The 13,814-nt window shown below is 38.4% G+C and overlaps 1 protein-coding gene across 2 annotated transcripts in view; it reads right to left on the reverse strand.

The window, feature by feature from the left end:
• Positions 1-378: 378 nt before the first annotated feature.
• Positions 379-13,814, reverse strand: part of EIF4E3 (eukaryotic translation initiation factor 4E family member 3) — a 41,414-nt gene continuing 27,978 nt past the window's right edge. For both annotated transcript variants that reach the window (XM_045832288.1, XM_045832287.1), the window contains exons 3-7: positions 12,807-12,901; positions 10,985-11,045; positions 8,248-8,314; positions 4,701-4,856; positions 379-629 (exon numbers count right to left, since the gene is read on the reverse strand). In XM_045832288.1, coding sequence (XP_045688244.1) covers positions 583-629; positions 4,701-4,856; positions 8,248-8,314; positions 10,985-11,045; positions 12,807-12,832 — 357 coding nt within the window. In that variant the 5' untranslated portion in view covers positions 12,833-12,901 and the 3' untranslated portion in view covers positions 379-582. The remainder of the gene's footprint in view (positions 630-4,700; positions 4,857-8,247; positions 8,315-10,984; positions 11,046-12,806; positions 12,902-13,814) is intronic.

Genomic DNA, 13,814 nt, shown 5'->3' on the forward strand with positions numbered 1-13,814 from the left:
ACTAAAAAAATAAGTTTTAAAAAGGAAAAATAAAAGATATGTGTGCTGTCAGTGTAAAATCTGATTAAGTATGTTTTTTTTTCCCCTAGGACAGAAAAAGCAATGCCCAGTGCATAGTATATAGGAGTGTGACATGACAAATAATCAAGACAGGTTTTGCCAGCTGGTATTCCTGCAAGTGCAGCATGGTTTTCAAAAGCAGTCCTGTCACAGTTATGCATATTCTCATTAACTAGGTACAGTACAGCTACTTAAAAGAAAACTGACATCTGTGCCTCAATGAAAGGAGAGTGTACAAAACAATAATTACACAAAATAAAGAATTTCAGAGAGGGAAAAATTAGAGTAAAAAGAACACAGAAATTAGAAAGCAAAAAGGCAAGCAACATGACGGTAGAAACCCACAGTCTCCCACCACCCCACCTGCCACTTTGAGTCCTAATTGCCCAATCTGCAAGGACAGAAACCCACGCTAAATTGACCAGCATCGAACTTCGGCAAGTCTTCTCTTCACTCTCCCTCCTGTTAAGACCGTTTCCAAAACCAATCAGCAAAGGACAAAGAATTCTTTACAGAGTGCAATTAGTGTTTTCCACGTCCACCTTCAAAAGCATGATGCTCTTCATGGGCTAAAGAACAGAAAAAAACAAAAAAGAAAAAAGGAAAGAAAACTTTAAGCAAAGGATGGGGCAACCTTTCTCTAAGGTATCTCATTCAGTTTCCCCAAACGTTGGCAAAAACTCAAATAACTTTTTGTGCCAGTAACTGTTAGCTAAGGTGTGCATTTCCTGAGAAACGTAATAATGAAAATTAAAACAAGGAATAAACAAGCAATGCGCATGCTGCCTATTCCTTTTGCTGTGCCGGAGAGGATGAGTAACCCGACAAGCTGATGAAGAGAATGCGTTGGGCTCTGAACAAATGCTGTGGGGAAAACGCACCCTATGGAATGCATGAGTAGGGAGGGACGGACCTCATGTTACCCAAGACAGGGCCATTCACAAGCCTATTTTTAAAAATAAAATAGAACAAAAATAAAACAAAACAAAGAACAACACAAGGGTGGTAGCAATTATGTCTCCCCATCTCTGAACACCCTCAGTAGGAAATGAAGTTTCATAAAATTGGTAGGTCTTTTATCTTTCCCAAGCATGTTTTCCCCCCTCCCATCTCTACTGTCTGGCTTGCAAAATTACTAATTATAATTTAAAAACTCTAGAATAAAAAATTACCAAAAAAACATTTTTCAAAGGCTTAAAATTTTTAAAAAATTGGATGTGGGAAATGGGAGACCTATGAAATGCATAGTATTTCCTCCAAGGCAAAGGGCCAAGACTGAAGATCTACTTTCTGGATCTGGTTAACCATCACCATGAAACAAGGGCAGATTCTCTTCTCTCAAATGGAAAAGTCTCTGTGGCTTGGGTCTGGTAAAACCAAAGGCAACTCAAGATCCCCTGAACTTTGTCCTCTGCTCTATACACCATCAACAGAGATGTCCTAGGGCACAGGTGGACTGGCCCATTTCACCTCTGAAACCCCTCCCAATTCTCTTAGGTTTTAATATGGACTAAACTCTTCAGACTAGTTGGTGGGGGGAATGGGGCCATCTTCCCTTCAGAATCATTCTGGCTGTTCATCCCACCTTCTCTTCACTTGGATAAAACATTGGAAGAAGCACCCCTAAGTACCCTAAGAGTGGCCAGTAATCCAAATTAATTTAATTGAACATTTTTCACAAGGGGAACTTTATAAATATTTCACTTTTTATATGCTTTTTAAAAAATGTTTTTTAAAGAAAGATTTTCAGGGCAGACACCAAAGAAAACCTGGCCTGCTCTACAATAAAATATACAGTGCTGCTGGTCAGATGGAGAAGCCATGACCCTCACAGAAACGCTCCCCTCCGAACAGTAAAAAAATCAATAGATACGAACTAGCCAAAGATTGCATTACTCCTGAGTGTGAGGGACACTGAAGTGCTATGGCAGATGGGTCATGGAGATTGCAGAAGAGAACATTCAGGATCGAGAGTCTGGGAAGTGGAAGGAACTCTGTTCCCAGGTGAGCCTTGGCAGAGAGGGAATATAGAAAGGCTCTAATCCAGGACTTGACAAACTTATTATGGAAAGGGGCAGAAAATAAATATTTCACATTGTGGGCCACAGAGTCTCTCTGCCCATTACTAACTGTGCCACTGTAACACGAAGCAGCCATAGATGATATGTACACAAATGGGCATTGCTAGGTGTCCATTCACCTTATACACATATGTGAAAACCATTCTAGCTGTAGTCCATACAGAACAGGCAAAGAGGGGGCACATTTGCCTTGCGGTTCATAGTTTGTCAACCTCTGCTCTAAACAATTCTCACATCAGAAAAGACATTTGTCATTCAGCTGCTCTGAATCACATAACAGAATTTGGGAAGAGGGGTTTCTGTACATTGGGAATTTTTTGGTCAAATAACCAGTCTTTATCCAAATCCTGTCAACAGCCCAATCCTCATCCACCCTGCTGGAGAACCTGCTGTGCCTCCTGGCTCTGCACTCTGTGAATGAATACTTAGGCCAGAGTCCTAGGAACAAGACAGAGTGAAAGCATGCAATTGGCCATTTCTAACTTACCTCACCCTACAACCGTTCCTGCCCAAACCCCAGTTTTCCAAATTGGTTCTGCAGCATGTGGTATATAACCCTACTGAGTAAAGGACTGCCTGCTTTATATAAAATAAAGAGAATTGTTTCTTTTCATCCAATTAAAATTTTTATTTGAATAATCTTTGAGTTTTTAAATGTTAATTTATGCCATTAAAATATGGATTTCTACTAAGACCCGTAGCCAGTTCTGTATTACCCACAAACTTCATGATGAAATTTGTCTTAGGGTAGCTTCATTCAAGTTCTATTCAGCTGGCTAAGCTACAACTTTCCTCCTCTGTTTGGCTCCCCCAAACCTCCTGCCCATCACAAAAGCTGAGCAGAGGCTCATCCTTGTTTAGTCTTGCCTTATGTCCTAAAAACCAGCCTAACCACTCTGTGTGCTAATGACCTAATGAAACACTAATATCACATCAAATCTGCTGCTAAGCAACATGTTACTTAGAAATGGAATCATATAATTTTGAAGCAGAAGGGACCCTGGAGATCATTTAAGACCAACCTCCTCACTATGTAGATGAGAAAGTAAAAGGATAAGAAGTTGTGAGTTTCTCAAGGTCTTACTATTAAAGTGGGACAAAAATCCAGAATGTCTGACTTAATAATTCCAAACTGTTTTTCTCTTCTTTTGAGTGAAATGTGGAGCTGGTTCAAAGGTGGTAAAGAATGTTTCGGCCCTGTTCATAAATGGCAACAAAACACACTTCCTTCTAGAGAGTTTCAGCTATGGTTAGTCTTGTGGAATAGAAGGAAGAAATTAATATCTGGGTTAAAAATGCCATTTATGTTCCCTAAGGAATGAAAATTCTATCTACAAATGTGCAATTTCCACAGTAAGAGCCAATAAGCAACTTCTGCCATGCCATCTTTGTCTCTATTATTTAAATTGCCATCTAAAATTTAGAACCTTAAGGATCTTCTGTAATATCTGCAGTACCAGTTCAGTCTCACTGCTAAAATCTTAATCATTTGGTGTGACTGTGTGATTTCTTAGGGGGAGGACTTAATTATAATATTCTCCATTGTGCTAAGACAATCATGAAATAAAATTTGATTTTTTCCCTCTCACTTTAGTCAAGGGGCTGAGAAAAGTGAAATGGTAAATGAAGTCTATTTCAGCAATTCTAAGACACACTCCCCACACTGGCATCCCTGAAGTCAACATAACATAGTTTAACTGGGAGCCTTTTAGTTTTCTCTTTTAGTATTATTACTAAAATAATACTTATTATCAAGGGCATTTTAGATTCAATAAAATACAGTAATTAAAGAAAACTGCATTACTGACTCTTAGACCAGTTTGGGAGACAGGAAATTTGTCATGTATGTATAGGCCTTCCAAAGCTCCTCTCTATTTCACTGTTGAAAGTACAACCTAAAGTTTGATCTACCAAACATTAATTTAATAACACTAAGCTGTTTTCATTATGACAAAAATGACTTTTTCAAAAGAGCACACAAAAGCAATGGACATGAATCATGATGGAAACAATAGGTCCACACACCTATTCATACTTTTAACAGGCCACCACTGTGCATGAATTCTCCTTCAGTTCTGTGTCACAGTCATCCATAATGAGGAAGCATTGGCATTTCAGCAGAACATTCAATCACCACTGTGCTCAGAAGAGTTCCTCCACAAATACAGATGTTATATAAGCATATTATAAAGTCCTGTTTGTGAAGGCATGATTGAATATCTATGTTCCCACTCATATAGTAACATTTTTGTTATTGTTGCTTCGAATATAGGTAGTTTTTTTCTGAGAATGACAAATTTAAGATCAGTTTTAAATTTCTGAAATGATAAATTCAACATGTATCTAATTTTCCAGTCCCTGCACTCAGGCAACAATTAAATCTCATTTTAATTTCTGAGACTAAACTTTTTTTAAACACTTAAATGTATTTTATTGAAATATTTCCTGGATTATAGAGTTTCAAGTGATTCTGCCTTTACCTCATTTGCAACACAGATTCTATTTTTAAAAGTATTATAGAATTATCTAGAAAGTAATAACTGGAAATGAAGCACTTACGTTTATAAAATACTGCTTTAAAAGATATGTGGGGCAGAAGTTCATAAATCTTTTCTAAAACGGTTGCTTCACCCACTGAGGAGGCATTTACATTCCAGACTTGGACTACGTCGTCTCGATCCCGAACGCTGACGCTGACTCCTATCACTTCGTCATCTAAGGGGAAGGCAGAAAAAAAAAGAAATGAGTGATAATTTCAAGTCTACCTGCACTGTTTTTTAAGCACTTATTATTTCATCTGTAAGTTATAAATAAGATGATAAAAAGAATGTGGCACAAGAGAACCCATAATAAATACTTGTTTCTAAGGAAAATTGTTGGACAAAAAGCAAGTTACTGGGTGAAAGCTGCAGCAATTACATCACATTTAAGCAGGGACTTAGATATACAAAGTGTTCTAGCCAAACAAATTTTCCAGGTAAGTAATTTACCCCTTTAAACATGTTACCAAAGGTTTTTGACTCTTTTTTTTACTCTGTTTTGATGAGACTTTCTAAAATGAGTTGCATAACTCTGCCCTCTGAAAGCCAAGTGAACTCAAATGAACTTTTCCTCGATGCTTGACTGTCTTTGTTAAGAACAGCAAGTATTTTCTCCTGACTTCCTGACAAGCGTTCACGTACCTTGGGGTGGTCAGTACTATTTGCCCCAACACTAACTAGACCTGGACTGTGTATTCCAAGCTGCTCTTTCTGCTTTTTGGGGCTTTGCTTGTCTCCTTTCCTATTGATGCCTCCTGCTCTCTAGTGCTTCTTTCTAGCCATCCCTGTTCCATAGTTGGGCTTTTTAACTGTGAGCTAGAGAATCAACGACCATCTGTTAGCACTATTTATAAAGAAAGAGTAAATACTTTTTAAGTGTGGCTCTGCTATCACGGCACTGCAGTAGTTGGACACTAAAGCATTTACCTATATTAATGAAGAGATGTCTTTTAAAACAAAACAAAACAAAAGTAAACTAAACTAAATTCTGCATTTAGGGCTACCTTGTAGATGTTTGAGAATGGTGGCCAGATCAGTAGGTTTTTTTGTACTGTCTTTGCAGACACTTTGTGTGTGTTAATTTGCAGCAAAATGATAGAAGTAAGGACTTTTGACTCCTGGTTTACATGTTTATGACATATTAATGAAATAGGGTCAGCTCTCTGAACCTGCATATCCAGCACCAAGAAGTAAAATGAAAAAGGTAAGCATAATAATTAGAAAATGTTGCTTTAATAAATATGCTTTGCCTAAATTTCTGTAAATCTGTAATTCAAAATAATTTATGTCATCAGTTCTTCCAATTATCTTCTGCAAATTAAAACATTCTATTATTTAGATGCAATTTAAGTAAGCACATATCCAATTTACTAAAGGAATTCACCTTCAGTAAAATAATTATTTTCTTTCCTCCTTCGTTCTCTTCTTCATTCCCTCGCTTCCTTCTTTCCTTCTTAAGTGAATTTGGTCCAGCTAAACTTATATGATTTGGCACTAAATGGTTCCATTTATAACAATGTTTGAAAACAGGCAAAATGAGCCCTATAATGTTATAAGTAGACTGTCAGCCATATTTGGGGGACGGGAGGATAAAGAGGGATTCTGGGGGTTGATAATGTTCTGCTCATTGATATGGTGGCTTGCTTTAGGGATCTGTTTACTTTATGAATATTTATCAAGCTATACACATAACTTGTACACTTTTTTGTATATATGTCACATTTAAACAAAAACTTACAAAAAATTAAATAGTACCTGACCATGACCATTCAACAGGAACTTATTCCATCAAAACATCTGTTTTATTTACACCTTTAAAATATACTTGCTAGAGCTCAGTTATGTTAAGTTTTATGTGAACATAAAGTTATCAAGAGGGAAGCTTTGCAGTTTACTACTTTCAAGAATGGTCATAAAGTCATCAGATCAGTCTTTTAGTAAAATATCAGCATTTTCTAGTCTTTTGATACAGCCCATTTCTACACTTTTGGTCACAGGGTGCTGAGTATGCCAAACTGTCAATATGGCTTGTGTGGCTTGGCTTTTAGTAACTAGACATAGCCTACTAGTACAGTGCTTTCAGAAACTGCATGGTAAAAAGGCTGCAACTCTTCTGCAAGGGCAGATCCATCAACAAACATGTAATAGTTATAAGAGAGTCAAAGAACAAAACTGTGATTATTTTAGGGTACTGGCAGCATAAGATGTTAGAGCCAGGAAGAGCCACTGGTTAAAGATGGGGGATGAACTGACTTGCTTCAGGTGGAAGAGCCAGGTTCATGGAAGGCTAATGGTTAATAGTTAATGGTGCTCTCCTTTCCTGAGTCAACCATAGAACAATAGGTCCTCTTTACTGAATCCTGGCAATTTATTATTACTTAGATAATTTTCCCTGGTTCTAGAAACAGGAATAGTTCTACTTAGATAATTTTCCCTGGTTCCAGAAATAGATATAATTTATACGGAAAACCTCCTTTCCCAGGGATTTCGGTATTTGTATATAATTATACCTAGGTCGAATTTTGGCTGCAGATTGTGAAGTTGCTAACCACTCCCTACCAAAATAGAAAGAATCTGTATTTTTAAGGCAATTTTACCTTAACTCAGTTTTGTCTTAAGTAAAGAAAAAAGTAGTGTAAAAAGAAAGTAAAACAAAAGCAGAATTATCAAAACTGATAGTGGGATGGATTTGAAACTTGCCATAGCATTGGCTAGGTATGCAGGGGCTCTGAAAGTCATGACCAGCCAAGATATCTGAGGACAAATTTGTCAATATTGATTCCATAAAAATTAAATAAATATCTGAAAGCTGAACAGGAAAGATGTGATTCAAATTTTACCTCTGAAATATCTACCCAGAAAGACTTGCCCAAGAAAAACAAAACTTTAAACGAGTAATTCAATTCCCATCTTTAAGTGGTTTCATGATAAAAACGAAGCAAAGTAAAAATGTACTCACAAAGGCTTTCAGAAATTCACTCAGTATTTGAAAATGGTCTCCAAAGTCAAGTCCTGAAGACTTCATATTTTAGCCTTAATTGTGGGGTCATAGCTAATAACATTAAGTACATATTGCTCCCTTTGAGCAGGGGACCAAGATAGGAACAGGAGGAAGGGGAAAGGGACTGAGAGGGACAGAAAGAATCGTGCCTATCTAACTACAAACTTCACTAGACACCAAAGGCACTTTCCCCTCAAGAAGAATTGGAAAAGAAAACCAACCAAAAGTTGTGTTAAGAGTCCAACTAATACCACATTTTTTCTTTTTGCCTATTTATTTTGGACAGATGGTCATAGATACTATTAAGGTGAGTTATAAGAGAACATACATACGCCTATACACAGATGTACATACATATAGTACACACACATGTAAATATGCATGTGTACATATACATAGAACACTAAATGCCACAATCACATGAATAAATCAAAGTAACTTCATAGTTGTAAAATAAACAACTTCAAAACATGAAAAAAAAAAAAGTAAAAAACACACAAACTTCTGTAAGTGACAAGCACAAGCCAAGCACACCCGAGCGGGCCCACGAGCCGTAGCTCTTTACCTGCTGCAGCACAGTCTGTGAACTGTTCCCCGATAGTCGCTAACAACAACTCTTTCCAAACTGTAGACTGGTGTGAAAAAGAATAAAAACAAAAAACAAAACCAAAAAAACACAACATACATATATATATGTATATGTATATATATATATTTTTTTATTTTTTTAGACAATTATATCCAGGAGCTAAACAAGTCCCATTTTCCACAACTTCTGTGCACTTTCCATGCCCATGTGTAGAGCCCAAGGCCATCTCCAAATTACAGATGTAAACACTCACAACAGTAGTGTGTGTTGTACTGTTCGACAAATAACTTTACACAGATAGATACAGTGATCCAAATCACAAACTTTGTGTCCAAAAACCTTGGTGTCCTAAAACTAAGTCACAAAGCTAATTTGTAGTGAAACCCCTGATCAAATTCAAATAATTGTGGAAAAAATGCATTCAAATGACATAATGTTCTGATTTCTTTACCTCTCCCTGATTCAAAACATATTAACTGATTATAGTTGAATGCTATTTAGTAAAATCCTTGTCTTCAACACCCTTTTCTCTGTTTTCCTTGCAGTTTATAAGGTACTTCAAAGGTTACACAAGTAAAGAGCACTTAAGGAAATTTCTGGTTTATTGGCTAATACTAGAGATGTGCAAACTTTTGTTCACTCAAGATAGACTGTTTATGTTAGTGACAGAATTTATGAGTGTATGTGTGCATTTCCCCAGAAGAATCAGTATATGGTCTGGTCTACCTCCAGTGAGAAAAAATGGAGTTTTTCTATTTAAGATCTAATGATGCCATCCAACAAACAAGTTATTGAAGTCCTAAAAGTTCTTCTAGTTATTCCCTCTTGAATAGTTCTTGGTCCCATTTACCTTCCTTGCCCTGGTCCACAGGCTCTGAACTCACCCAGAATTGGGTTTGAATCCTGACAGGCTGCCTTGTATCTGTGACCTAAGCAGGTTATCAATCTCTCTGCACAGGTTTTCATAGGTGAACAGGGAATAATAAGAGGGCCTGACCTCCCAGGAATCTCAAGTCCATGAGACTTGAATGAGACATTCGTCCATGAGACTAATGTGCTGAACACATTAGTCAACAAATGTGTTCAAAAGAATTAGCACTGTGGCTGCAGCCAAAGGACTCAACAACTCCATATATAGCTGTATGTTTGCTACATGCCAGAGGCTCAATACATTTTAACCACAACAATAGTGTTTATCATTACATTCTAATGAGCTGAAAGCAACCTGGCTGAATTTTTAACCCAGATGACAGCAGTTAAACATTGTGACCTCTTACTCTCAAGGAGGGTTTTCTTTTCTCTTTCCTAGACCCTCCCTTCTGGTCTACGTGTCTCCCATCTAGAAATCATCCTTCTCTTTCCTATCTGTCCCAACTATCAGTTTCTTATACTGTTAGCAATGAAGTTGAGGGGGAGGGAGGAAGTTACGGAATAGAAAGTTTCCTGTCCTGTTCTGGATTCAGGCAAGGTTGGACCACCAGATTCTCACTTGTTGACAGCTGTGTGCACCAAACTTCTCAGGATGCAATGCTTGTGGCAGATGTGAAGTGTTATTATTTGTGACTGAATGTGGCCAACTGGGCCAACAAGGAAAGGACAAACGTGCCTTTCAGCCTCTTTTCACTGAAAGTTGGCATCCTGATTGTTTCAAATCGAATTCGGTCTAGTGTCAAAAAATAACATGAAAAGGAAAACGTATTCTTACTGAAATTTTTAAAAACTTACATGGCTTTCTCTTTGTTTTCTCCTCTTACACTGCTTTCTCTCCTCTAACACTGCTTCCTCTCCTTTTTAAGGGGGACAGAGTGGATTCCTAGGCCTTAATTACCTGATTGGCTGCTGGCTCCCCTGACATTTTCTATTACGTATGCCAAATAAGAGCCAAGTCTTGGAGTTATACATCTTGACTAACAGCTTGCATCTTGAACAGATAAATCTGGCTGTATCTTTGGGTGTGTGCTTATAGGAAAATGACTCCAGCTCAACCGTAGGGGTCTCTGGAGATGGTTCAATTCTTTGAGCTTATCCACATGAAACAAACCATGAAAAGGTGAGAATGGGTAGCATTTGCCCTTTTGTCTATTTTCAAAGAAGCTTTTTGGTTTCCAAGGGCTTATGAATAGATCTGAGCATTCATTTTCAGTCAGCATGATAAATTTGAGCATGCCCACCCCTGGAAAATTGAGGTGTCTGAAGCTTGGTCATAGCAAACTAGCATCCCACCATGCTGTTCCTCTAACCAGGTTCTCATCAACCTCACGTGAAACTCCAAAGAATGGTGAGATCCAGGCCTCCCCAGCACCCCATTCTCAATGCCATGGTCATTCTCAGAGCCACGTTGCCCCCACTGGAGGAGGAACATATCTTTGGTAGGAGGAGACTGCTTGTTGCTTTGTAAAACTAACATCCACACATTAGGTATTGCTTGATAAAGAAATCAGTACCATAAAGATAATAAGGTTTCTGTAAAAGTTACAAGCATTTAGCTCTTTCACAAAGTAAAACTAATACACCATTTCTATAGTGAAGTGCCTTAACATATTTTCAAGGTGATAATGTAAGACGAAAATCACCAAAGTCAGAATAGCATTTGTCACCCCCAGTTCTGTTCTGAGATGGCCAGGTAGGCTGTCTTAAAAGTACAAAATGCCATCACTTGCAATCAACAACCCCAAGCTTAGTCAATTCCTGAAAAGGATCAGAACAAACCTACCGTGCTGTCCTTGGGAATTTTCATCTTCCATACGCCACCCTTTGCATTACTCTCCTCTTCCCTGGATCAAAGACCAAGGTCTGAAGTTACACTCAAGGATTAAGTGCTTGTACATACATTTACTTTAACAACAGATGACATAAAAAAACAAACAAACAAAAAACCCTGGCTGGTGTGGTTCAGTGGATTGAGTGCTGGCTTGCGAACTAGGGGGGTGCTATTTCGATTCCCCGTCAGGGCATGTGCTTAGGTTGTGGGTCAGGTCCCCAGTTAGGGATGTGCGAGAGGTAACTAATCGGTATTTCTCTCCCTCCCTTCTCCTCTCTCTGAAAATAAATTAATGAAATCTTTAAAAAAAAAATACCAGCATTTAAAAAACTCTCCCCCAGTCCTTTTATTGGAAACAAGTGAATTCAGTGACAAGGGCAGGGAAGGTGATGGAACACGAGGTGCTCACCCCCAAGAAGGTGCTAATGAGAGGTTCCCTGGATTACCTGGGAATGGACAAATTAAGACAAGTGCTTCACCTATGTAAAGGCCCCTTACATTTCAATATCACAACAATGGCATTGCCCTGGCTGACTCTCATATCAACTTTGCCTCTTAGGTCTATTAGGAGACTCAATACCTTCAGTGGGAATCTGTTGTGTTTTCCTGTTTAGTATCTGCTTCCTCTTCTGGTAAGACCATCCTGATTTCCTTTTAGGGAGCTACTTGTCCCTTACTCTTATGTCAGATCCATTCAGATAGGGGTAATGGCACATCTTAGCTTCAAACATGGGCTTGTGACCCAGGTTTGCCCATCAGATACTGTCTCTTGCTAGTGTTTGTGATCTGCCAAGGATGGAAAGGTGACCCATGTGAGCCAGTAAGAGCCAACCCTAGTATTTCCTGGGGCTAGTGAATGCTGACAGGGATAACCTTTTAGGGTACAAGACTGGAAGTACTATAAACCATTTTTCCATCTCAAATGGGAAAGCCTGAAAGTTAAACCAATGCAGAGTAAAGCAAAGTAAATCTGATGGAGAGCATCATGTTTCTAGTAGCATCTGAATACTCGTATCTGTCAGAAATCAGCCCTACCACTGGACTTCTCAATTATAGGGGCCAAAAATCTCATTTTTTTTCTTGGATTAAGTTCCTGTCATTTGCTGCCAAAGGAGCTGAGATACATTTCCATTTTATTCATGAGTCCATAACTTAGAATAGTTGGGGGATATGATATAAGGATTCATTACAACTGGGACTCTAGCCCAGGCAAACTGGCTTTCTGTCTACCATCCTCATCACTGCACTGAACTATTAAAGGAGACCCCCTCACCCAGACCCTAGGCCATGGTCAGTAGCACAAACTTTTTGAGGCCCATGTGAGAGGTATGTCTTTGATGACATGATCTTGTTCAACCATACAACAGGCATGGATCCTACATCTATCCCCCTCAACTCTCCACAAGTCTATAAGCTCGTCCACTCAACTGCTCAGGTTGTCTCCTATAGAACTAATAAAAGAAGCCCAAATTATGCAACCCCCACACAATGGACTGCAATTGTACTTTCAGAGCACTAGTAGCAACCCATTTGTGGGACACTGAATAGGGCCCTCGGGGGAGGAACACCAAGAAACCTTCTCACCATCCCGAGCCCAAGGTGAACAGTGTGGTGGGCAGGGGCTTACTTCATAACTAAGTAAAGCTAAAATTACTTCCTGCATCACCTGGAGAAAAGTGCTTTGGTGTTCCTATTCAGCTTGACTTCATGTATTTAATGAAGGTTACAATCATTTCCCTCCCACCCTAACCTCCAGTTAATGTGAGACACTTACCAAAGTGGTCGCCTCTCTCCTCTCATTAAATGATAACTACATCTCAAAGGCAGGCTAGTCACAGGAGGGATATTATTGTACACACTCCAGAATATCTTTAAAAGAAAAACACCTTGTTTAATATACCCAGTATTGATTTTTACTATGCTACTAGATTATAAAATTAATGAATTAGAGAACAAACCAGAATCTCATTAAGTCTTATCCATTCAAAATAGATTTTTCTCAGTGTTCTCATTTTCCAATAGAAAATTTAATGTTAATATTTAAAAATGTTCCTTGTAGCCCTGATGGAGTAGCTCAGTAGGTTAGAATGTCTACTCGATACACCAAGGTTGTGGGTTCATTCGATCCCCAGTCAGGGCACATACAAGAAATCAACCAATGAATGCATAAATAAGTTGAACAACAAATCAATGTCTCTCTCTCTCTTTCTCCCTTCAAATCAATTTTAAAATATTTAAAAAAGAACTTAAAAAAATAAAACAAAATATGTAATAATAATAAAATAAAAAAGTGTTCCTTGCTGAAATCAAGCCAATTTCCATGGGTCTCAATGCTGTGGTTATTAAACAAACATTTCTATGCCATGTATCAACATATAAAACTGAGTAAGAACCTTGCTAATGATTTTTCTGACAGACAGACTGCATCTAATAAAGCCTGTAGTACTGAGTATGTGTGCTGAACCATATTTCCTATAACACAGGCTTCGTTCTGACCCTAAAAGGAGTCTACACCCCTTTGGACTAAGTGATGGGGTATAAAGGAAGAGGCAGAGAAGAGTCACCTGAGGTGCCCTGTCCTCCTTTGTTCCCCTAGCAGGAACACTCAGCAGCTCTGTTGCCCAAGATACAGGGCATATGGACTGCATATTTGTGTTCTCAAACTCATATAGTGACTTCATATAGAAGGCAGAGCCTTGGGAGGTAATTAGACACATGGATGGGGCTCTCTTCCTATTCTTACAGGCATTAGTATCCCTGTAAGAATAGGAAGAGAGCTAGT

Source organism: Phyllostomus hastatus, unplaced genomic scaffold (assembly GCF_019186645.2).
Source record: "Phyllostomus hastatus isolate PE091 unplaced genomic scaffold, TTU_PhHast_1.1 phas_contig_16, whole genome shotgun sequence".
Taxonomy (NCBI): Eukaryota; Metazoa; Chordata; class Mammalia; order Chiroptera; family Phyllostomidae; genus Phyllostomus; species Phyllostomus hastatus.